The sequence below is a fragment of the Rhinoraja longicauda genome, chromosome 1, assembly GCF_053455715.1.
Source record: "Rhinoraja longicauda isolate Sanriku21f chromosome 1, sRhiLon1.1, whole genome shotgun sequence".
Taxonomy (NCBI): Eukaryota; Metazoa; Chordata; class Chondrichthyes; order Rajiformes; family Arhynchobatidae; genus Rhinoraja; species Rhinoraja longicauda.
This window is the reverse complement of record NC_135953.1, coordinates 138,818,826-138,843,270: the sequence shown is the minus strand read 5'-3', so window position 1 is coordinate 138,843,270 and position 24,445 is coordinate 138,818,826. Positions and strand designations below refer to the sequence as shown.

At 44.6% G+C, this 24,445-nt stretch overlaps 1 protein-coding gene across 1 annotated transcript; it reads right to left on the bottom strand.

Annotated features, from left to right (window-relative positions):
- Positions 1-4,101: 4,101 nt before the first annotated feature.
- On the bottom strand, positions 4,102-20,996 carry otop1 (otopetrin 1). Its single transcript, XM_078399797.1, has 6 exons — positions 20,666-20,996; positions 17,529-17,665; positions 17,385-17,443; positions 12,746-12,876; positions 10,049-10,899; positions 4,102-4,488 (listed from the first exon to the last, which is right to left on the bottom strand). The coding sequence occupies exons 1-6, from the start codon at positions 20,994-20,996 to the stop codon at positions 4,318-4,320; spliced, it is 1,680 nt and encodes a 559-aa protein (XP_078255923.1). The 3' UTR covers positions 4,102-4,317.
- Positions 20,997-24,445: the final 3,449 nt, after the last annotated feature.

Genomic DNA, 24,445 nt, shown 5'->3' with positions numbered 1-24,445 from the left:
CGACAACAGTAACCAAGGCACTGAACTAACTGTGCAACCACCACTGTTCATTTACCAGACCAGGCTCATACTGTGAAATAAATGACAGGTTTTGAAGGCAGCACTCAAATAACATTAATTCCAGGATGTCAACAAATTAAAACCCCCATAGAATGCACCTATCCATCAAAACCCCACGTGTTTACACTGTGGAAGCACTCAATGAAACAAAATTATAAATAGCAAAGTCTTGAAAGCTCAGTTATATCTCATTCAGAAAGGCTTGAAGTTTTAAGGGGCTTTCCGCTGAGAACAGATCAAAAGAGATTAAAGTTCTTGTTGATTTCAAAACGATTGCCAGCAGAGAAGCCTTTAATAGTGCGTCGAGAGAAGCAGTTGGATATCATCGGCCTCAGCTTCTAAATTTGACTACATAAGAAATGACAGCAATTACTGTCATAGTTATACGAAACTGTCAATGAGTTAACAGTTTAGCTGTCAGGACCAAAGACACTAGAGGAACAAGATAGACCACTCGACCCTAAAAACCGTAGTATGTCACGGCGCCATTTGAGTAGGCAGAAATTTGCAGAAACATTTAAAAAGAAAAATAACAAAAATCTGTGTGTTGATAGACGAGATATATTCTGCACGTTAATGGTATCATCACACATACTGTTCCCCCAGAAAACTGATTACACTGAGAGGCGGGTTTTGCCTACTAAAATGGCTCCTTTGCATATAGGCAATTTGGTGGAATTCTCTGCCTCAGAAGGCATTGGAGGCCAATTCTCTGAATGCATTCAAGAGAGAGCGAGATAGAGCTCTTAAGGATAGCGGAGTCAGGGGGTATGGGGAGAAGGCAGGAACGGGGTACTGATTGAGAATGATCAGCCATGATCACATTGAATGGCAGTGCTGGCTCGAAGGGCCGAATGGCCTCCTCCTGCACCTATTGTCTATTCAATGGAGTGGAACATCTTGTTCCTCTAGTATCTTCGATCAGGGCGGACAGGTCGGTATGCCATACACCACAAGAATTCTCTTCACTATGAACTCGCCCCGTTTGTGGAAGGTACAAAATACCTAGCGCGGCTGGTAGAGCTAGACCCAGGTTAGAGCACGACCTCGGGTAGTGCGTGTGAGAAATGTGTGCACGTTCTCCCACGTGATCAAGTGGGTTTCCTCAGAGTGCACCCACATCCCAAAGATATGCAGTTATGGCAGTTGGTTGGCCTCTAAGTCGCCCCCTAACATTTCAGGGAGCAGATGAGAACGCAGGATAACAGCACTAGTGCAAATGGTTGAATGATGGTCGGCAAGGATAGACTCGGTGGGCTGAAGTTCCTGTTCCCATGAAGTATCTCTAAGCTAAACTAAAATGCATTCACAGTACTTTTGCCAGGTCTTCTCCATTAACAGCAAAGACATCTTTAAACTAAACTAAAAACTCTCCACCACTAAGGACAATGCAACTTGGGAATTAGACAATAGACAATAGGTGCAGGAGTAGGCCACTAGGCCCTTCGAGCCAGCACCACTATTCAATGTGATCATGGCTGATCATTCTCAATCAGTACCCCGTTCCTGCCTTCCCCCCATACCCCCCAACTCCGCTATCCTTAAGAGCTCTATCTAGCTCTCCCTTGAATGCATTCAGAGAACTGGCCTCCACTGCCTTCTGAGGCAGAGAATTCCACAGATTCCAATTGTATTACGTCCCAAGCTCCAAATCACATACCATCCTGCGAGTATAGGATACTTCCAGTATAGTCCCTAGTAGACTCTCCAGAAGTAACGACCACAAGATACAAGATACAAGATTGGCTCGGCGATCGCTTCGCTCAACACTTGCACTCAGTCCGCCTTAACCAATTTGATCTCCCGGTGGCTGAGCACTTCACCTCCCCCTCCCACTCTGACCTTTCTGTCATGGGCCTCCTCCAGTGCCATAGTGAGGCCCATCGGAAATTGGAGGAACAGCACCTCATATTTCGCCTGGGCAGCTTGCAGCCCAGTGGTATGAACATTGACATCTCCAACTTTAGATAGTTCCTCTGTCCCTCTCTTCCCCTCCCCCTTCCCAGATCTCCCTCTACCTTCCTGTCTCCACCTATATCCTTCCTTTGTCCCGCCCCCTGACATCAGTCTGAAGAAGGGTCTCGACCCGAAACATCACCCATTCCTTCTCTCCTGAGATGCTGCCTGACCTGCTGAGTTACTCCAGCATTTTGTGAATAAATACCTTCGATTTGTACCAGCATCTGCAGTTATTTTCTTACACAAGATACAAGATCCTGACTTGGATATCACCATCATGTTTTTTGTGTAGGAAAGAACTGCTGATGCTGGTTTACACCGAAGATAGACACAAAGTGCTCTTCAATTAACACAAGATTACCACAATGCAACTAAACAGTCAACGCAGATTTCTGGAACTACTGTTTCTGCATGCGTTTCTGTAATAAAAGTGGAACTTTCCCATTTACAATGCAATTTCTGCACCAGTCTGAAGAAGGGTCTCGACCCGAAATGTCACTCACTCCTTTTATCCAGAGATGCTGCCTGTCCCGCTGAGTTACTCCAACATTGTGTCTACCAATTGTTTTTTCCTCGTCATTAGGTCTAAAATCTAGAACTTCCCAGCAAAAGCCTTGCTGTGCACATCCATAATACTGACCACAAACCTTCTTGGAGGTTCTCCCCAGTCACGGATACATTAAAAAAAATAGTTAATGAATACCTATCCCACCGGGTGGCGTCACCAGCACTGGTTGCCTCGCCAACAGTCAGTCTGTCCTTTCTGTTGTTGTCAATTTAAGTATGTGATAAAAGTATGTTTAAGTGTTTGTTGGTTTGTTTTATGTGGGGGGGGGGGGGGGGGGAAGAGGGGAATTGGGGGAAACTTTTTTGCAATCTCTTACCTCGACGGACATGTGATTTTTCTCCGTGTCGTATCTCCGTCCCCACTGCGGCCTAACATCGAGGAGTTGGCGGCCTTTCCTGGAGACCGGCCCGGCGCTTCATGCCACTGACTTTAACATCGTGGCGCTGCGATCCTTTGCCGAGGATCGACTGTGGAGAGCTCCAAACGCGGGGCCTGTGGACTTTAACACCGTGAAGCCCACGGTCTCTGGTGAGAAGAGGCCGACTCAGGAGCTCCATGCCGCGGAGTGTTTCAACTGCCCCGACGCGGGGAGTTTCGATCATCCCGACGCGAGGGCCTCGGACAGTCGGCAGCGGCGACTGTGGACGGTTCAACAGCCCCGACCGCGGGTGAACAAAGAGGAAGTTGAGTGAACTTTATTACCTTCCATCACAGTGAGGAATGTGGAATCCGCTGTGGAGGATGTTCATGTTAAATTTTATTTTATGTGGCTGTGTGTCTTGTTGCTTTTCACTTAGTATGGCTGTATGGTAACTCAAATTTCACTGTACCTTAATTGGCGCATGTAGACAATAAATTGAATCTTGAATACTACTGAAAAGTATGAAAATACTCATCAATTAATGCAAGATTCTTACAATACAACTGAAGAGTTAACAGATTTCTGGAACTACTGTTTCTGCATGTGTTTGTGTGATAAAAGTGCAACTTTCCCATTTAAGATGCAATTTGAGCACCTTGATAATTTTGTGCATGGAAACCAAAAATTATTCACAATAAGAGTTTATTAATGCTACAATATTTTTCATAAATGCAACTCTTTCACAAATACAACTTACACACTAAAATAACTTAAAACAGTCACTATTCCCAGCACATGTACAAATAAGCATTAATGCATGTTAATAAGTCTGATAATGTGAATATGAACAAATGCCATCAAGCTCAATTTTTTTTAATGTTTTACAATGTCCATTAAAATGTGCCAACTTGTGACATGCAACTCAAGTTAATTTATATATCCATAGTGAACTAAGATGGTAGTTTACGTAAAAATCAAATTAAACATGTGATAAGGATTATTACTGTGTTATGGTAGCATTAACTGGGACAAAGTTGTGCAACATCTTAAAAATCACAATTATAGTGTTACAAATTTGGATAAAATGCACAATTTTACATCTCAGATTCACAGTATTACAAGCTTTGTATTCAAATCTTTTACAGGCAACCAATTGAACTTTGAAAATTTGATACATTAATACAAAGATAATTTAATACAAAATATTGCAAAAACACACCTTTAATACAAAATTAAAATTCGGATCTTTTAGACAGTGCTGATTCCACGTTTAGGTACAAGAAAATCAAGTGCGCTAATGTAGCTTAGTTTTCCTATGCAGCTATTTATACGAATTTGCATTCCCTGCCCACCAGTTTACATTTGTTGACTATGCTAAGCAGAACACCTCAAAAAGTGAAGCGGACGCATGCATTCGATAGAAGATAGCAAAAGGCATTGCAAGGTTTACGATTAGAATCCATGTTTCAAACCCATACATATTTTCTTCGAGACCATTGTCAAACTGGGGGCGCGTTCCAAAGGCCGAAAGTATCCAGAACTTCAAACAAAAAAAGAAAAGCACGATCTTAGAATCAGATGGATTTCCAACACATTCTATTCAGTCACAATCTGAATAATGCTAAATACAATACGCCACATAATAAACTCCAATTGTAAATGTGTTTCACATCATATGTTATATTTGCTCAGAGTAACAGGAGTGTTGATTACAATTTAGTACCCCAGCATTTAGCCCATGTCCAATGAATATCTGTGTTATGGATTACTGCTAGTGTATTATTAATATAATCATCAGTAAAAACCCATTCCTCACTAAAGGACATTTGACACGTAGATTGTCATCAATTCATCATGTAATTTTCCGAACAATGTTAATAGCCTGTGGTTCACATGGTTAAAGTTAATTCTGATGAAAAGTGACCAAATAGACATGGTGACCATTTAGTTTAATTCAGTTTAGTTTAGAGATACCGCGCAGAAACAGGCCCTTCAGCCCACCAAGTCCGCACCAACCAGCGATCCCCGCACATCAATACTATCCTACACACACACAAGGAACAATTTACACTTATACCAAGCCAATGTACATACAAACCTGTACTTCTTCGGAGTGTGGGAGGAAATCGAAGATCTTGGAGAAAACCCACGTGGTCACGGGGAGAACGTACAAACTCCGTGCAGGCAGCACCCGTAGTCGGGATCGAACCCAGGTCTCCGGTGCTGTAAGGCAGCAACTCTACCGCTGTGCCACCATGCTGCCCTAATTTCAATTTCTTTCGCTTTCTGCCTGACTTGTTGACTATTTTTAGAATTTCATAGTTCAAAGCAGCTAAAACTAAATTACTTTTCCAATCCAAATGGTTTATTTTAAATAAACTACTACTACTACTACTACATTGTTTATGGCATTACCCATAGTCAATGAAAACGTGTTTAAACAAATGGAGGGAAAAAAGATGCAAGCGCAGATACATGGTTCATTTCAGCACCCAACTGTTTCTCAGCCAATGATGTACTTTTAATATAGACAACGCACTGGAGATGCTGGTTTACATAAAAGACAAAGTGCTGGAGTAACTCAATGGGTCAGGTAGCATCGCTGGAGAACGTTTTAGGTCTGGGCCTTTATCCAAATAACTTTTAAAGCTAGTTTAAGATTTCAATTTTCAGATAGAGATAAAGATGTTTTGGTAATTAGAGTCATAGAGTCACATAGGGTGAAAACAGGCCCTTCAGTCCATCCAGCCCACACTGACCAACAAGCCCCATCTACAACAAATCATCCGCCAACATTTCCGTCATCTACAATGGGACCCCACCACTGGCCACATCTTCCCATCCCCTCCCCTTTCTGCGTTCCGCAGAGACAGTAACTCCCTGGTCCACTCATCCTTTCCTACCCAAACCACCCCATCCCCGGGCACTTTCCCCTGCAACCGCAGGAGATGCAACACCTGTCCCTTTACCTCCCCCCTCAACTCCATCCAAGGACCCAAACAGTCTTTCCAGGTGAGACAGAGGTTCACCTGCACCTCCTCCAACCTCATCTATTGCATCAGCTGCTCCAGATGTCAACTTCTTTACATCGGCGAAACCAAACGCAGGCTCGGCGATCGCTTCGCTCAACACCTTCGCTCAGTCCGCCTTAACCAACCTGATCTCCCGGTGGCTGAGCACTTCAACTCCCCCTCCCACTCCCAGTCTGACCTTTCTGTCCTGGGCCTCCTCCAGTGCCATAGTGAGGCCCACCGGAAATTGGAGGAACAGCACCTCATATTTCGCCTGGGCAGCTTGCAGCCCAGCGGTATGAACATTGACTTCTCCAACTTTAGATAGTTACTCTGTCCCTCTCTTCCTCTCCCCCTTCCCAGATCTCCCTCTATCTTCCCGTCTCCACCTATATCCTTCCTTTGTCCCGCCCCCCTGACATCAGTCTGAAGAAGGGTCTCGACCCGAAACGTCACCCATTCCTTCTCTCCCGAGATGCTGCCTGACCCGCTGAGTTACTCCAGCATTTTGTGAATAAATACCTTCAATTTGTACCAGCATCTGCAGTTATTTTCTTACACTGCCCCATCTACAGTATCCGTAGCTGCCTGCATTTGGCCCATGTACCTCCAAACCTATCCTAGTCATGCACTGTCCAAATGTCCCTTAAATATTGAGACTGTGCCTGCCCCAACTATCCCATCAGGCAGCTCATTTCACATACCCACCACCCTTTGTGCAAAAAAGGTTGCCCCTCAGGTGTCCATTGAATCTTTTCCCCCCTCACCTTAAACCTATGCCCTCTATTTCTGGATTCCTCTAAGCTGGGAAAATTGAGGACAAGCTACCGGGACAAGCTACCCTGGTACTTCTCAAATCGTGCCCTAGAACCTTCGTATCCACATTAAAGGACAGAGCAGTTTCATTGAAACACAACATCAGAAAGAAGCATCTCCAGCAAGATGACAAGCCACGATTACCCCACAGTACCCAGCTAAATGTTGTGATCCGAGATGCAAGTGGCAATGATGACTTCATGGAGATTCGAAGCTAATAGACCAAACTCAAACAATTAAGATTCTTCTGTCTAATGCCACATGCAACTCAAAACCACACTGCTTGCTTGAAACATATTGGGATAGTGGGACTGACATATGATGAAAGAATGGGTCAACTGGGCTTGTATTCACTGGAATTTAGAAGGATGAGAGGGTATCTTATAGAAACATTAAATTCTTAAAGGATTGGACAGGCTAGAATGCAGGAAAAATGGTCCCAATGTTGGGGGAGTCCAGAACCAGGGGTCACCGTTTAAGAATAAGGGGTAGGCCATTTAGGACTGAGATGAGGAAACATTTTTTCACCCAGAGAGTTGTGAATCTGTGAAATTCTCTGCCACAGAAGGCAGTGGAGGCCAATTCACTGGATGTTTTCAAGAGAGAGCTAGATTTAGCTCTTGGGGCTAAAGGAATCAAGGGATATGGGGGAAAAGCAGGAAAGGGCTACTGATTTTAGATGATCAGCCATGATCATATTGAATGGGGTTGCTGACTCGAAGGGCTGAATGGCCTACTCCTGCACCTATTTTTCTATGTTTATGGTTCTAGATAAAACTATTTTTGATTCAAATGGATGCCTTCATACTGAATAAAGCCAACTATATTTAACACATTTCTTGAGGACGGAGGTGAGTTTTTGGACAATTGTAGACTAATTTCAATCCTGTCTTATGAAAAGGAGAGGAGTGCTGTCTGGAAAGGGGAGGAGAGAAACTGCTGTGGTTGTATCTACCTCTGACGGGGTAAAGAGAGTGGGCCAAGGTTCCTCACAAAGCCAGGTCTATGGTAGAAAGTGTCCTGAGATGGGGGAAGAACACTCATAATGGTAAAATAGAAAAAGTGGCTCAGTGATGAGATTCTACCGATTTTACAATGAATCAGAAGACCAATGTCTTAAAATTGTTAAAGCAATTTGTTCCCTGATTTCAATCATTGGCATGGCCTTTGAAACAGTTTATTTTTAGTTTAGAGATACAGCACGGAAACTGGCCCTTCGGCCCACCGGGTCCGCGCCGCCCAGCGATCCCCGCACATTAACACTATCTACACGCAACAAAAGACCAATTTGCATTGATACCAAACCAATTAACCTCCGAAGCTGTACGTCGTTGGAGTGTGGGAGGAAAGCGAAGATGACAATTTGCATTGATACCAAACCAATTAACCTACAAACCTGTGCGTCTTTGGAGTGTGGGAGGAAACCGAAGATCTGGGAAAAAACCCACAGAGAGAACTCCCTACGGACAAACATCCTTAGTCAGGATTGAACCCGGGACCTGGGCCTCTGGCACTGTAAGGCAGCAACTCTACCATGGCGACACTGTATTGCTCGTGTGGAGATCCCAATATTTAAAATGTGAAGATGGCCATTTTAAAAGAAAGTACCATTTATCTGTTCGAGTAAGAATCTGTTCTGTCCGGAGTTCTCCCTGCAACCAGCGTGGGGTTTCTCCGAGATCTTCAGTTTCCTCCCACACTCCAAAGACGTACAGGTTGGTAGGTTGAGAAAATAACTGCAGATGCTGGTACAAATCAAAGGTATTTATTCACAAAATGCTGGAGTAACTCAGCGGGACAGGCAGCATCTCGGGAGAGAAGGAATGGGTGACGTTTAGGGTCGAGACCCTTCTTCAGACCAATTGTCCCTAGTGGGTGTAGGATGGTGTTAGTGTGCGGGGATTGCTGGTCGGCACAGACCTGGTGGACCGAAGGGCCTGTTTCCACGCTGTATCTCTAAACCAAAGTAAAAAACTGCTGACCAGGCATTATATTCGCTAATTTGTTCTTGTAATGAAAGCTGAAGTTAGAGTTCAACTTGCCCGTCCCAGATGCACCAATTGGCATGCCTGGAATGGGAAGGTCCCACTGATGCCAGGTCTCCATGCGTGTGTTAACACCACAACGGGTAGCGAGAACAAGCCTCACCCAAAAACGCCAATATTGGCATTGCCAGATGGCCAAGGCCAAAGATATGGAAACACGCAGGTCAGTCATGACAATACACAATAGATTATAGATTTTTTTTTTTAGAGATACAGCACGGAAACAGGCCCTTCGGCCCACCGGGTCCGTGCCGCCCAGTGATCCTCCCCACATTAACACTATCCTACACACACTAGGGACAATTTTTACATTTCCCTTGATTCCGTTAGCCCTAGGAGCCATATCTAACTCTCTCCTGAAAACATCCAGGGAATTGGCCTCCACCGCCTTCTGAGGCAGATAAATAAAGTTCTATCGCCAACATCACCAAAGCAGATTATCCAGCAACCATCGAGTACACTTCAGTGCACACTTCAGTGAATCCTTCACTAGGTTTAACGTGCTCTGGCATGAATTAAAAGCCGGATACAAATCTAAGTATTTCATTCTCTGAAGAATTACATTGCGAAAGGAAACCAAGAGATTATTTTCAACGGGGGGGGGGGGGGGGGGGGTACAAATTGAAGGCAGACACAAAATGCTGGAGTAACTCAGCGGGTCAGGCAGCATCTCTGGAGAGAAGGGATGGGCAAGCTGAAACATCAACCGTTCCTTCTCTCCTGAGATGCTGCCTGAGTTATAGACAATAGACAATAGGTGCAGGAGGAGGCCATTCGGCCCTTCGAGCCAGCACCGCCATTCAATGTGATCATGGCTGATCATTCTCAATCAGTACCCCGTTCCTGCCTTCTCCCCATACCCCCTGACTCCGCTATCTTTAAGAGCTCTATCTAGCTCTCTCTTGAATGCATTCAGAGAATTGGCCTCCACTAGCCTTCTGAGGCAGAGAATTCCACAGATTCACAACTCTGGCTGAAAAAGTTTTTCCTCATCTCCGTTCTAAATGGCCTACCCCTTATTCTTAAACTGTGGCCCCTGGTTCTGAACTCCCTCAACATTGGGAACATGTTTCCTGCCTCTAACGAGTCCAACCCCTTAATAATCTTATACGTTTCGATAAGATCCCCCCTTCTAAATTCCAGCATGAAATTCCATTCCTTCTAAATTCCAGTTACGCCAGCATTTTGTGTCTGTTTTCAACAGGGGGGTGGGGTTTGTGAAACTTACCGAGATATTGCAGAGGAAGAGAAAGGCAGCAATGTTCTTCAGCATCAGGCTTTTGGTGCCCCTCGCCCGGCTGCCCGGCGGCGACGATGGGCACAAGCCGGCATTGCCCACATTGTCCATGTCCTTGCCAGCGCTTTGGCCACCTCGCCCGGGAGCCGACAAGGTAAATATCCTCTGCGCTCGCTTCTCCCCCTCCTCCTCCTCCTCCTCCACCACCTCGCCATCACCCTCCTTGCCTTCCCGGTGGAGGGACTCGATGATGAACATGTTCTGCAGGTACTTCTCGACGATGGTCAGCAGGGAGAAGGGCAGGTTGAGCCAGGCGTGGTGCTGGCGGGTGTCCGCGGCGATGCCGGCCACCACCGAGCACCAGGCCAGGAGCCAGGAGGCGCAGGCAGTGCCGACCAGCAGCGAGCCGTCCAGCTGCCTCGCCGGGCTGGCAGAACGGTCCAGCGGCCGCCTCTCCATCCGGTAGATCACCAGGCCGCTCGCAGTGGCCGCCGACATCAGGCCCAGCACCGCGATGCTGTAGGAGTAAAACATGGTGACGGCACAGCTGCGACCCGCTTCCGAGCGGCCCACCTGGACGTTGTACACGATCAGGATGCCGATGGTCGCGGCCAGCACAACAGCCCCTAGCACAGGGCCGGGCAAGATCTTGTACTGCCCCTTAAAAGTAAGCTTGCGGCGCCCATGACCCTCAATCCTCCGCCCAACGTTCTTCCACATGACATAAAGCATGGCAGATGCAAAGACGTGGTACTCAATGCTGAAAGGGTACATGTAGTAGAACCCCTTCTTGAACACAGCGCACGCATTGGTGGTACAGTTGCACTCTGGTGCAGTCTTTTCTGCAAGAAATGGAATAATAATTTATTTGCACAACCCACTTTTTAAACGATATAAAATAATAATAATAAATTTTATGTTGAAGGACTGGAGCGACTAGGCTTGTATACACTGGAATTTAGAAGGATGAGAGGGGATCTTATCGAAACGTATAAGATTATTAAGGGGTTGGACACGTTAGAGGCAGGAAACATGTTCCCAATGTTGGGGGAGTCTAGAACCAGGGGCCACACAGTTTTAGAATAAGGGGTAGGCCATTTAGAATGGAGATTTAGAATTTACAGCCATTTAGAATTTGTCTATTTGTCATATGCACAGGGCCAACGGTACAATGAAATGTATTTGACAAGTCAACGGGTCACCTCAGCAGTAATATTCCAAGGATAAATAAGATTTTTATAATTACATTAGTAAGGTAAAAAGACAATATTAAAAATAGGAAAAAAGACAATATTAAAAATAGGTAAAAATGCTAGAATAGGTTTAGAGGGTTATGGGCTACATGCTAAGGTTGGACAGATGGGGCATGTTGGCCAGTGTGAGCAAATTGAGGCTATAGGGGCCGTTTCAATGCTATATATGACTATAACTTTAAGTGCAATAATAAATACGTTTTGCCTTCCTCAATAGGGCAGTAATCTGGCTGAAGGATGAATCTCTCTGATGTTATGTCAAAGGCTAAATGATATGTTGAAAGACTGGAGCGACTAAGCTTATATACACTGGAATTTAGAAGAATGAGAGGGGATCTTATCGAAACGTATAAGATTATTAAGGGGTTGGACACGTTAGAGGCAGGAAACATGTTCCCAATGTTGGGGGAGTCCAGAACAAGGGACCACAGTTTAAGAATAAGGGGTAGGCCATTTAGAATGAGACGAGGAATAACTTTTTCAGTCAGAGTTGTGAATCTGTGGAATTCTCTGCCTCAGAAGGCAGTGGAGGCCAATTCTCTGAAAGCATTCAAGAGAGAGCTAGATCGAGCTCTTAAGGAGCTCTCAGGGGCTATGGGGAGAAGGCAGGAACGGGGTACTGATTGAGAATGATCAGCCATGATCACATTGAATGGCGGTGCTGGCTCGATGGGCCGAATGGCCTACTCCTGCACCTATTGTCTATACCAGCTAACAATGATCTATTCTACATGTTCCTTGATCGTCATTCCCACTGTCCTATTTTCACACCTTACTCTTCCTTATCCCTCTCCTCCAACATCAGTCTGAAGAAGGGTCTCGACCCAAAACGTCACCCATTCCTTCTCACCAGAGATGTTGCCTGTCCCACTGAGTTACTCCGGCATTTTGTGTCTATCTTCTGTTTAAACCAGCAAATGCAGTTCCTTCCTACACTAAATGCAAGTCAGTTAAGACTACAAGCTCACTTTATAGTATTCCCAAGTATTCTATTTTTATTAGACTTCTGGTGTCATTGAATACGGCTCGTCATCGTGCGCGTGTGTGTGTGTGTGTGTGTGTGTGTGTGCGCAGAAGTTTTGTACTACATGTACTGAGAAAATATTTTTGGATCAATAGACAATAGGTGCAGGAGGCCATTTGGCCCTTCGAGCCAGCACCGCCATTCAATGTGATCATGGCTGATCATTCTCAAACAGTACCCCGTTCCTGCCTTCTCCCCATACCCCCTGACTCCACTATCCTTAAGAGCTCTATCTAGCTCTCTCTTGAATGCATTCAGCGAATTGGCCTCCACTGCCTTCTGATCTTTTTCATTTGGATCAGTGTGCATTTGTTAAATTGAAATTCTTTTTCATCTGGTCAAGAAATATCCTCGAACTTTCTGTCTTTCCCCCCCACAGTTTGGAGTTTAAATTCATGAAAGGTTTCTTACCCACAGATATGTTGACAAATCCAAAAGTTGCCAATCGCTTTTTGTGATCATTCAGCTGATGTTTAGATTCGGCAACTATACCATTCACCCAGAGCAAGAGATTTGTAAATACAGCGTGAATCATTCCAAACCTGTAGAAAACAATAAATCTCGTGATGCATATAAAATATAGAAATGAATTCATAAATCAAAACATTGTGAATTTTACTAATGGAAAAAATTGAAATTACAATTATTAAAAGCTGTTATATTTTAAATAACTTAGATTTTCTACCAAATATTATGTTAAACATCTTTGCTCCACATGACATTTGAAAGGAAAGAGTTATTTTTTATAATGTCTATAGAAGTTTAAAATTAAACAATCATTACAGGTGGCAAGAGATACGTACAAATTTATTTATGACTTTAAATTTGCAGTTTATCATTTTTAGGGTCAAAATCAGTTCTAATTTCCTACAGATTGAGGAGATAATTTTCACCACAGGTTAAACAATTTACAGAATGATATTCTGACATTGGATGCCAAATAATACAGACCTGCTGAGTTAAACCCAGTACTTTGTATTCTGTTTTAATTATTATTTGCGCCTTCAATAGGAATTAAGTCGTCTTTTCATGCCAGCTATTTGTCTAAACCTGGACAATCATTTGTTCCTTTCCCCAGTTTTGATCTGTTCTGTAGCTTGTTCCTGCTGTCATTTGTCTTGTGTCTTCATGACTCAACTTAGTTTAACCATTACATCGTATCAGATAGGAAGAGGTACATTCAAATTATTTATGACTTTAAAGATTCAGTTTATCATTTTTAGGATCAAAATCAGTTTATAATTTCATGGAGTCATAGAGTGATACAGTGTGGAAACAGGCCCTTCCACCCAATTTGCCCACACTGGCCAATATGTCCCAGCTACACTAGCCCCACCTGCCCGCGTTTGGTCCATATCCCTCCAAACCTGTCGTATCCATGTACCTGTCTAACTGTTTCTCAAACGTTGGGATAGTCCCAGCCTCAACTACCTCCTATGGCAGCTTGTTCCATACACCCACCACCCATAATGTTTCCTGCAGATTGAAGAGAAAATTTCCGACACAGGTTAAACAACTTACAGAATGATATTCTGACATTAGATGCCAAATCATACAGGGCATTTTTTATTTCTGGCAATATTTATTTTGATTTATTGTGATCTCCAAGAAATGGAACATGGCAACAGCTCTCCGTCACTTAAACAAAAGACACATGGAGCGAAGAAAACCAACTAACTTGCAAGTCACAAACAGATTAGATCAGCTGAATGCCAATTAGATAGACAAAAATCTTCACGAGCTTCGTACAGTACTGGTGTTCTCAAAGGCGATTCAACTTTTGGGGCAATGGAACTAATTGGTATGAAAGAAAATTGGTGCAAGAGGAGGCCATTTGGCCCTTCAAGCCGTGCCTGCCTTCTCCCCCATAACCACTTGATCCCACTAGCCCCTAGAGTGTCTAACTCTCTTTTAAATTGGCCTCTACTGCCTTCTGTGGCAGAGAATTCCACAAATTCCCAACTCTCTGGGTGAAAAAGTTTTTCTCATCTCAGTTTTAAATGGCCTCCCCTTTATTCTTAGACTGTGTGGCCCCTGGTTCTGGACTCCCCCAACATTGGGAACATTTTTCCTGCATTTAGCTTGTCCAGTCCATTCATACAGAGGAGAAACATGAGCAAGTTAAGAATTCTGCCAGAATGAAAGTGCAATGACAATTGAAGTAGGTAGGAAATAATTCCAGAAGTATGCGCCCGAAAATTTTTGATTTGCGTTTCGGGTAAAGTACTGAGGGTTCAGTGATGGATTTAGTTCTGGGGAATGAAATGGTGTACGTTATCAATGGGAGAGCATTTGGTAATGAGTTCAAGAATATCCATGTAAAAAGGCAAGTTGTAATAAAGCAAAAATAAAAATGCCTAACCAGAGGAGGTCTTCCTTCACTGAGGTGAGAAATAACATGGTCCAAATTAATTAGTATCAGAACTTGAAATGTAAAACATTCAATGAATGATGCAAAACCTTGAGAGTAATGCTTTGAAACAGCATAGATATGCTCATGAAATCTAAAGCAGCTTAAATGATCAAATGTAAAGGTTAAACTAAATTGCATAATGGAGACATAAGACAAATGACAGGAGGAATATAGAAACATAGAAAATAGGTGCAGGAGGAGGCCATTTGGCCCTTCGAGCCTGTACGCACCGCCATTCATTGTGATCATGGCTGATCATTCACAATCAGTAACCCGTGCCTGCCTTCTCCCCATATCCCTTGATTCCACTAGCCCTGGAAGCTCTGTCTAACTGTATACAAGCTATAGAACAGATCAAAACTGGAAAAAGGAATAAATGATTGTGCAGGTTTAGACAAATTAAAAGACCTTTTTAAAATTCCTATTGAAGGCACAAATAGTAATCAAAGCAGAATACAAAGTACTGGAGTAACTCAGCAGGTCAGGCAGCATCTCTGGAGGACATGGACGGGTAACATTTCAGGTTAGTACTCTTACGTCTGAAGAAGGACTCAAACCTGAAAAACATCACCACCGAGCCCTGTCCTCCAGAGATAGTGCCTGACCTGCTGAGTTACTCCAGCACTTAGTGTTCCACACAAGGTTCCAACATCTGCAGTTCCTTGTATTTCCATAGTAATCAAAGTGAGGGTGACGTTGTCAGGGACTGAAAATAAACCTTTAGAAGCAGACATGTTAAATCACCGGAATATTTCTTCCAATGCATGTTAAAAAAAGCAAGCAGTGACATTTTTCAAATAAAAAAAATATATAATCAGTACGGACTTGAATAGGTTGGGAACCCCTCAGTTTGCAAAGCCAACACCCCACCCAAAAGGGAGTGCATGTGGTGATACTGAAGGAACCAAGGATGAAGGTTGCAGACAATCTACCAAATATTTGTTGCTCTGGTGTACTGTCAGAAGAATGAAAAGGACCCTATTTAAAAGGGGAGCATGGAAGAGAACTTGGCAAATACAGATGAATCCACTTAATCCGGATATTAGAAACATAGAAAATAGGTGCAGGAGGAGGCCATTCGGCCCTTCAAGCCAGCACCACCATTCATTGCGATCATGGCTGATCATCCACAACCAGTAACCTGTGCCTGCCTTCTCCCCATATCCCTAGATTCCACTAGCCCCTAGAAGCTCCATCCGACTCTTTTAAATTCATCCAGTGAATTGGCTTCCACTGCCTTATGTGGCAAAGAATTCCACAAATTCACAACTCTCTGGGTGAAAAAAGTTTCTTCTCGCCTCAGTTTTAATATTGGGCAAACTGTACAGTTGAGACCTGGGGAGAATAAACTGCTAATTTGAAATATATAAATGGAAACATGCCAGACTTTATCAAAACCTGGGCTGGTATTTTTTATTAAATTGGCAGCTCACGTTACAAATCAAAAATGAACACTGTTGAAGCAGATACCGACCTTCAAAAAACTTGGCAACAAATTTCCATGCGATAGATTTGTGAAGAAGAGAAAAATTGTGGGATTAAAGGAACAGTGACATCCTAAAGATAAAATGACCCATGAAAATAAAGGTAAATGGTTGTTTATCAGACTGAATGGAAGCTCTTATCATCCATAGATCAGTATCAGGACCCAAGTGTGCATGGCACAATGTTTACATTGGCAGATGACATAACTGGAATTTCAGAAGTCCAGATACCCGTTACAGATGAAAGTTAAGAGCTAAGAGATACAAGGTAATACCATTGGTAGGGTAAATAAAAGGGCTGGCGTAAACCAACTGTTTCAATCTGAAAATGGGCATCGTTAAATAAAAAGGGACACAAGAGACTGCAGATGATGGAATCTGGAGCAATAAACTATCTGAAGGGTCCCAGCAAGTTGAGCAGCATTCGTGGGCAAGAGAACCTGTGGCCTTTACCCAAATAGTCGACCATTCCTTTAACAAACCGCCCACGCCACTTATGTTGCTCGCCCCGCTGGGCTTCTGCTGCAGATGGATTGTTACTGCAGGAGAAGGGAAACTCGAGGAAATATGTACACAGGCCTTTGTAGAGGGGGAAGAGGTTTAAAAGGTTATTGAAAAATACTTTGGTTCAACTAAAATAATGGGTTGCGTTCTGGCAACACATACTTTACATAAACATTAAGAGCTAGATAGACTACGGGTGCTGTCTGTACGGAGTTTGTACGTTCTCCCCGTGAACTGCGTGGGGTTTTCTCCGAGATCTTCGGTTTCCTCCCACACACCAAAGGCGTACAGGTTTGTAGGTTAATTGGCTGGGCTTATGTGTAAAACATATTGTCCCTAGTGGGTGTAGGATAGTGTTAATGTGCAGGGATCGCTGAATCTCTACATCTAAAATCTAAAAAATATCTAAATTGGAAAGAAAATCAAAAAAGTGGAGTTTAAAGAATTGAGAGAAAATCCCCTCTGGAGATGAGGAGGGGGAATGGACTTGTTATTGTTGCAAAGGCCTCCTATGTCACGTTAAAGCAAATTCTCCTCAACAATAATTATTCGTATAATTACATCCGAAACGAGATATTTAACTACGTACATTTTAACACAGTTTGTTGAAGAAATGTAATCCATATTTGGAATATGGTACAGGCTTTACCTTTCTATAATTTGAAAAGTTTGAATGACATCTTTTGCATGAGACCAAAGAAAATATACCTGAAAATAAATTATATATTTATAACACATGCACTAATCCAGCTGCGGTAACAAAATGAAAGGTCGTATAGATTCATACACGTGCCTGGGACAGCGTGTGGACAGCATGAACCACTGGGAAAGCGCCGGTGGCGTCTGTCAGACAGCTTGAAAATCCAATGTAATATCCAATTTTCAACATATCCAGAACTAAACTCAAGACGGCAAACAAGGTTAGACCACCTGGTGATGAAACGCAACAAAAATAAATCTCAGAAGCAACAGAATGAAATTACAATTAGTATAAGAAAATAACTGCAGATGCTGGTACAAATCGAAGGTATTTATTCACAAAGTGCTGGAGTAACTCAGCAGGTCAGGGCAGCATCTCAGGAGAGAAGGAATGGGTGAGGCCCATTCGGGTCGAGACCCTTCGGACTGAGTTACTCCAGCATTTGGCGTTTATCTTTGATTTAAGCCCATTCCTTCTCTCCAGAGATGCTGCCTGTCCCGCTGAGTTACTCCAACATTTTTGCCTTTATCGTCGGTTTAAACCCATTCCTTCTCTCAAGAGATGCAGCCTGTCCCGCTGAGTTACTCCAGGTTTTTTTTGTGACAATCTTTATCTTCCTACTAAGTGCTCCTATCCTTCCATTTCCGACATAACAAAAAGAGTATGTTGTCCGTTACTTTCACAAATTTCATCGAAACATAAGATTATTAAGGGGTTGGACACGTTAGAGGCAGGAAACATGTTCCCAATGTTGGGGGAGTCCAGAACCAGGGGCCACAGTTTAAGAATAAGGGGTAGGCCATTTAAAACGGAGATGAGGAAAAACTTTTTCAGTCAGAGAGTTGTGAATCTGTGGAATTCTCTGCCTCAGAAGGCAGTGGGGGCCTTGAATGCATTCAAGAGAGAGCTAGATAGAGCTCTTAAGGATAGCAGAGTCAGGGGGTATGGGGAGAAGGCAGGAACGGGGTACTGATTGAGAATGATCAGCCATGATCACATTGAATGGCGGTGCTGGCTCGAAGGGCCGAATGGCCTCCTCCTGCACCTATTGTCTATTGTCATAAAACATCGAGTTGACATTTTACTCACCGACCCCCACGCACCCAAAATGAGTTTATTCAACTGAGAAGGGAAAAAAACATTGCGGTAACAATAAAATAAGCTGTCAAGTTTACCACAAAAAAACCCAATGGAGTTGAGGAACGAGAAAATATTACACATAATGCTGGAGTAACTCAGCGGGTCAGACAACGTCTCTGGCGAGAAGGAACGGGTGACATTTCGGGTCGAGACCCTTCTTCAGACTGAGCTACTCCAGGTCTTTTAAGACCGAGATGAGAAAACATTTCTTCACACAGAGAGTGGTGAATCTGTGGAATTCTCTGCCACAGAAGGTAGTTGAGGCCAGTTCATTGGCTATATTTAAGAGGGAGTTAGATGTGGCCCTATTTGCTAAAGGGATCAGGGGGTATGGAGAGAAGGCAGGTATAGGTTTCTGAGCTGGATGATCAGCCATGATCATATTGAATGGCGGTGCAGGATCGAAGGGCCGAATGGCCTACTCCTGCACCTATTTTCTATGTTTCTATGTTTAAACCAGCATCTGTAGTTCCTTCTTACGCGTGGAAATATTACACCCGCCCCAAACTGCACCGATGCTACCTACCACCGAAGAATAGTGTAAGAAAATAACTGCAGATGCTGGTACAAATCGAAGGTGTTTATTCACAAAATGCTGGAGTAACTCAGCGGGTCAGGCAGCATCTCAGGAGAGAAGGAATGGGCGACGTTTCGGGTCCAGACCCTTCTTCAGACTGAAGGGTGAGCAGTTTTAAATACCTGGGAGTCCACATCAAAGAGGATCTGACATGGACAACACACATTGCCGCACTGGTGGGTAAGGCAAAGCAACGCCTTTACCACCTTAGACAGCTGAGGAAATTCAGAGTGTCTCTGAGGATCCTTCATTGCTTCTACTCTGGGGCTGTAGAGAGCATCCTGTGGAATAAATACCTTTGATTTGTACCAGCATCTGCAGTTATTTTCTTACACATATTGTTGGAGTAACTCAGCGGGACAGGCAGCGTCTCTGGAGAGCTGACGTTTCGGGTCGAGACCCTTCTTCAGACTGGGCTACTCCAGGTTTAAACCAGCATCTGTAGTTCTTTCTTACACGCGGAAATATTACACCGGTCCCAAACTACACCGAAGAATTGTGTAAGAAAATAACTGCAGACGCTGGTACAAATCCAAGGTATTTATTCACAAAATGCTGGAGTAACTCAACAGGTCAGGTAGCATCTCAGGAGAGAAGGAATGGGTGACGTTTCGGGTCGAGACCCTTCTAAGAAGATCTCAGGAGAGAAGGAATGGGTGACGTTTTAGGTCGAGACCATTGTAAGAAGTTCTAAGAACTTCTTAGAAGGGTCTCGACCCAAAACGTCACCCATTCCTTCTCTCCTGAGATGCTACCTGACCTGTTGAGTTACTACCACCGAAGAAAATCATCATGTGGCGCTTTTAAACTAGGAGACTTTGGAAATATATATTAAAAACATGCTCCCAGTCCGGGCTGAGAAGATGCAGCCGAAGTACATACGAAGTAGACAATAGACAATAGACAATAGACAATAGGTGCAGGAGGAGGCCATTCAGCCCTTCGAGCCAGCACCGCCATTCAATGCGATCATGGCTGATCACTCTCAATCAGTACCCCGTTCCTGCCTTCTCCCCATACCCCCTCACTCCGCTATCCTTAAGAGCTCTATTCAGCTCTCTCTTGAAAGCATCCAACGAACTGGCCTCCACTGCCTTCTGAGGCAGAGAATTCCACACCTTCACCACTCTCTGACTGAAAAAGTTCTTCCTCATCTCCGTTCTAAATGGCCTACCGCTTATTCTTAAACTGTGGCCCCTTGTTCTGGACTCCCCCAACATTGGGAACATGTTTCCTGCCTCTAACGTGTCCAATCCCCTAATTATCTTATATGTTTCAATAAGATCCCCCCTCATCCTTCTAAATTCCAGTGTATACAAGCCCAATCGCTCCAGCCTTTCAACATACGACAGTCCCGCCATTCCGGGAATTAACCTAGTGATGGTACATGTTCTGAAGAAGGGTCTCAGTCTGAAGAAGGATCTCACCCATTCCTTCTCTCCCGAGATGCTGCCTGACCTGCTGAGTTACTCCAGCATTTTGTGAATAAAAACCTTCGAAGTACATGTTGTACCTCTCAGCCACCCGGGCCCGGCGTGGTCATCCTTGTCGACCGCTCGTCCTGCCCTCTTGCGCCTCTTCACGAAGTACCAGGACATCCAGGCCAGCTGTACGGCCATGAGGGTGCTGAGATAAGCCAGGGTGTGCTCCTGGGTCACCCCGGCTCTCTGCGACGCCTCTGCCACCGTTAGCACCAGACCCAGGGCGAAAATGTTGATGCCATACTGAGCGCTCGGGGTGACCGCGTTTCTCAGACGCTCATCTGGAGAGCAACTGCGTTCTCGGCGCTGGTCCGGGCGCGGCTTACTGTGGTTGTAAACCTCCAAACTGCACCCGTCGTCCATCGCCGGTGGTCATCTGGATACTTGATCTGGAAAAAACACAAAACCAAAAGGGAAAGAAAGCCTCCTTTTGTTTTAAAAAACACCTCTCATTAAAACCTCTCCCGCCCCTTGATAACAAAGTTGATGACAAATAGGGCAGGTTGAAACGAGAGTTTCACGCTCTTGGTGATTTCTGCCGTTAACAAGCAGATCTTCTCATTATCTACCCCCCTGTAGATAAATAACTTCCGTGTGATAAATTGTGGAAAACGTGCGTTCAATTAATACATTCATAAATTCCCACGCCGCCTAATTTCACTCCACACACCCATTTGGACAGTGCACTTTCCTCCTGCTCGTGTGTGATTAACTCTAATAATAGTAGAGTAAGGGTACTCTACTAGAGTATTAGTGAGTGAAATATCCCCTAGAGTCTTAGTGAGTGAAATATCCCCTAGAGTATTAGTGAGTGAAATATCCCCTAGAGTCTTAGTGAGTGAAATATCCCCTAGAGTATTAGTGAGTGAAATTTCCAATCTCGTGTTCCCCAGTTGCTGCCCGACCTGCTGAGTTTCTCCAACTCTCTGGTGCTTTTATCAGTGGTCTCTGTTTGGCGCTCCACTGCCAAAATATCCTGTCGTTTTAGTTTCCCCCTCTTCCCCTCAGGTCATCTTGTTTGCAGCAAGCTTTCACCGACCACAAAGTGAGCTGTCATCTACCACAAAGCTCAACCTGCATCTACAAAGAAAACTCGTTGACAGGCCTTTTTTTATAGATATATATCTGATGCGTCATTGTGAGTCTGTAAAAGTAAGTGTTCGTGTGAATCGGGCCATTGTCCAGCAGCCCCCTCTCATCGTCCACTTCACAAATACTACTCTAGGGGATTGTGTAGGAAAATAACTGCAGATGCTGGTACAAATCGAAGGTATCACAAAAATGCTGGTTAACTCAGCGGGTCAGGCAGCATCTCTGGAGAGAAGGAATGGGTGACGTTTCGAGTCGAGACCCTTCTTCAGAGGGTCTCGACCCGAAACGTCACCCATTCCTTCTCTCCCGAGATGCTGCCTGACCTGCTGAGTTACTCCAGCATTTTGTGAATAAATACCTTCGATTTGTACCAGCGTCTGCAGTTATTTTCTTATACTACTTGTTTTAGTTGATAATCATTCACTGCGCACTCTTTCAAGGGGTTTATCCATGTACCATTGTCAACTGCGTAAATCGTAATGGGAAGTAAAACATAGCACAAAAAGTAAGGAAATTTGTGTTTGGTAGATTATTTCTTTGTTGTAACAATGCTTCTTGGCAATAAATCTTATACCGTTGGAAAGCCTGTTTATTTCCCTTTTAAATGGTGCCACATTTGTAAGGAACATGCATTTGTGGGATGAGCAGCAGAGCTGAGTATATGGGTTGCGCCCATGAAAAATTTGCCAAATCTTCTCTGCCAATGCCAAACAGCTTATTCTGCTGTTGCTATTGACTCTTGTTTTGAACTTCTGGTACCCCCAGGTGCTGACAATCAGGTGCCTGATTGGCACCTGATTGGCAGCATCTGTGAGCATGGGCCCTGCTACAGTGGTCAGTAGGTGTCTGCTCCAAGAATCGGCATGCCACGTTTGACTGATCTGGATAGGGCCCGTGCGATAGGGCAACTTCAAGCTGGTGTTCCGCAAAACCAAGTTGCGGCATTATTTGGAGTGAGCCCTAGTACCATCTCCAAAGTGAAGGCCAAGTTCCATATAACGGGGATGTCAGAGACAGGCCGCGAAGTGGGCGTCCAAAGAAGACGACACCTGAAGAAGACCGTTTCCTCACCCTGTCAGCACTTAGGAACCGTAGGCTGTCTTCTACAGATTTGCAGTCAAGGTTGCAGGACAATATGGCCGACGGCTCTCTGCCCAGACAATTCGGAACAGACTGCACGCAGCCGATCTCCGGTCTCATAGGGCTGCCAGGAGGCCTGCCATGACTGCCCTTCACCATCAGGCCCGTTTGCGCTGGTGTCGGCAACACGTGCACTGGAACCTGAACATGTGGAGGAACGTTTTGTTCAGTGATGAGTCCAGATTTTGCCTACGGCAGTTGGATCATAGGGTCAAAGTGTGGAGAAGACTCGGAGAACACTATGCTGATTGCTGCACCGATAGGGTAACATGTTTTGGTGGAGGCAGTGTGATGGTGTGGGGCGGCATCTCCCTCACTGGAAAAACGAGGCTTGTCATCATTGAAGGCAATCTCAATGCAGAGAGATATCGAGATGAGATTCTGCAACCAGTGGCAATCCCATATCTCCACAGTCTGGGACCGAACTCTATCCTCCAAGATGACAATGCTCGCCCCCACAGAGCAGGGTTTCTCAGAGACTACCTCCAGAATTTGGGAGTGGAGAGGATGGAATGGCCTGCCAGCAGTCCTGACCTCAACCCCATTGAACACTTGTGGGATCAGCTTGGGCGTGCTGTTCGTGCCAGAGTGACCAACACAACCACGTTGGCTGACTTGCGACAAATGCTGGTTGAAGAATGGGATGCCATCCCACAACAGTGTGTGACCAGGCTGGTGACCAGCATGAGGAGGAGGTGCCAGGCTGTTGTGGCTGTGTATGGTTCTTCCACACGCTACTGAGGCTCCTGTTTATTAAATGAATAAATTGTTAAATTGCCAATATGTCTTGTTTCTTCAGACTTCAATCATCCAATCCACCAAACAACACCGAACAAGAGTCAATGGCAGAATAAGCTGTTTGGCATTGGCAGAGAAGATTTGGCAGATTTTTCATGGGCGCAACCCACATACTCAGCTCTGCTGCTCATCCCACAAATGCATGTTCCTTACAAATGTGGCACCATTTAAAAGGGAAATAAACAGGCTTTCCAACGGTATAAGATTTATTGCCAAGAAGCATTGTTACAACAAAGAAATAATCTACCAAACACAAATCACCTTACTTTTTGTGCTATGTTTATATCAATTGGTGTCGTGACCCAACCTGTCCCTACCCCCTTACTTCATGTTTCTACCCCCCCCCCCCCCCCCACGACAATCAGTCTGAAGAAGGGAAACACGAGATGTTGGGGGGTAACTCAGCGGGTCAGTCTGAAGAAGGGTCTCGACCCGAAACGTCACCCATTTCTTCTCTCCTGAGATGCTGCCTGACCTGCTGAGTTACTCCAGCATTTTGTGAATGAAGGCATGCAAGCATCTTTGGAGAGAAGGAATGGGTGACGCTTCGGGTGGAGAACTGTCTGAAGAAGGGTCTCGACCCGAACAGTCACCCATTCCTTCTCTCCAGAGAATGGGGCTGCCTGTCCCGCTGAGTTACTCCAGCATTTTGTGTCTATCTTCGGTGTAAACCAGCATCTGCAGTTCCTTCCTACACATGACGTTTTGCCCACGTTCTCTGGAGATGCTGCCTGACCCGCTGAGATTCCCGCATCTTCAGTTCCTCTGGTCTCGATTGATGT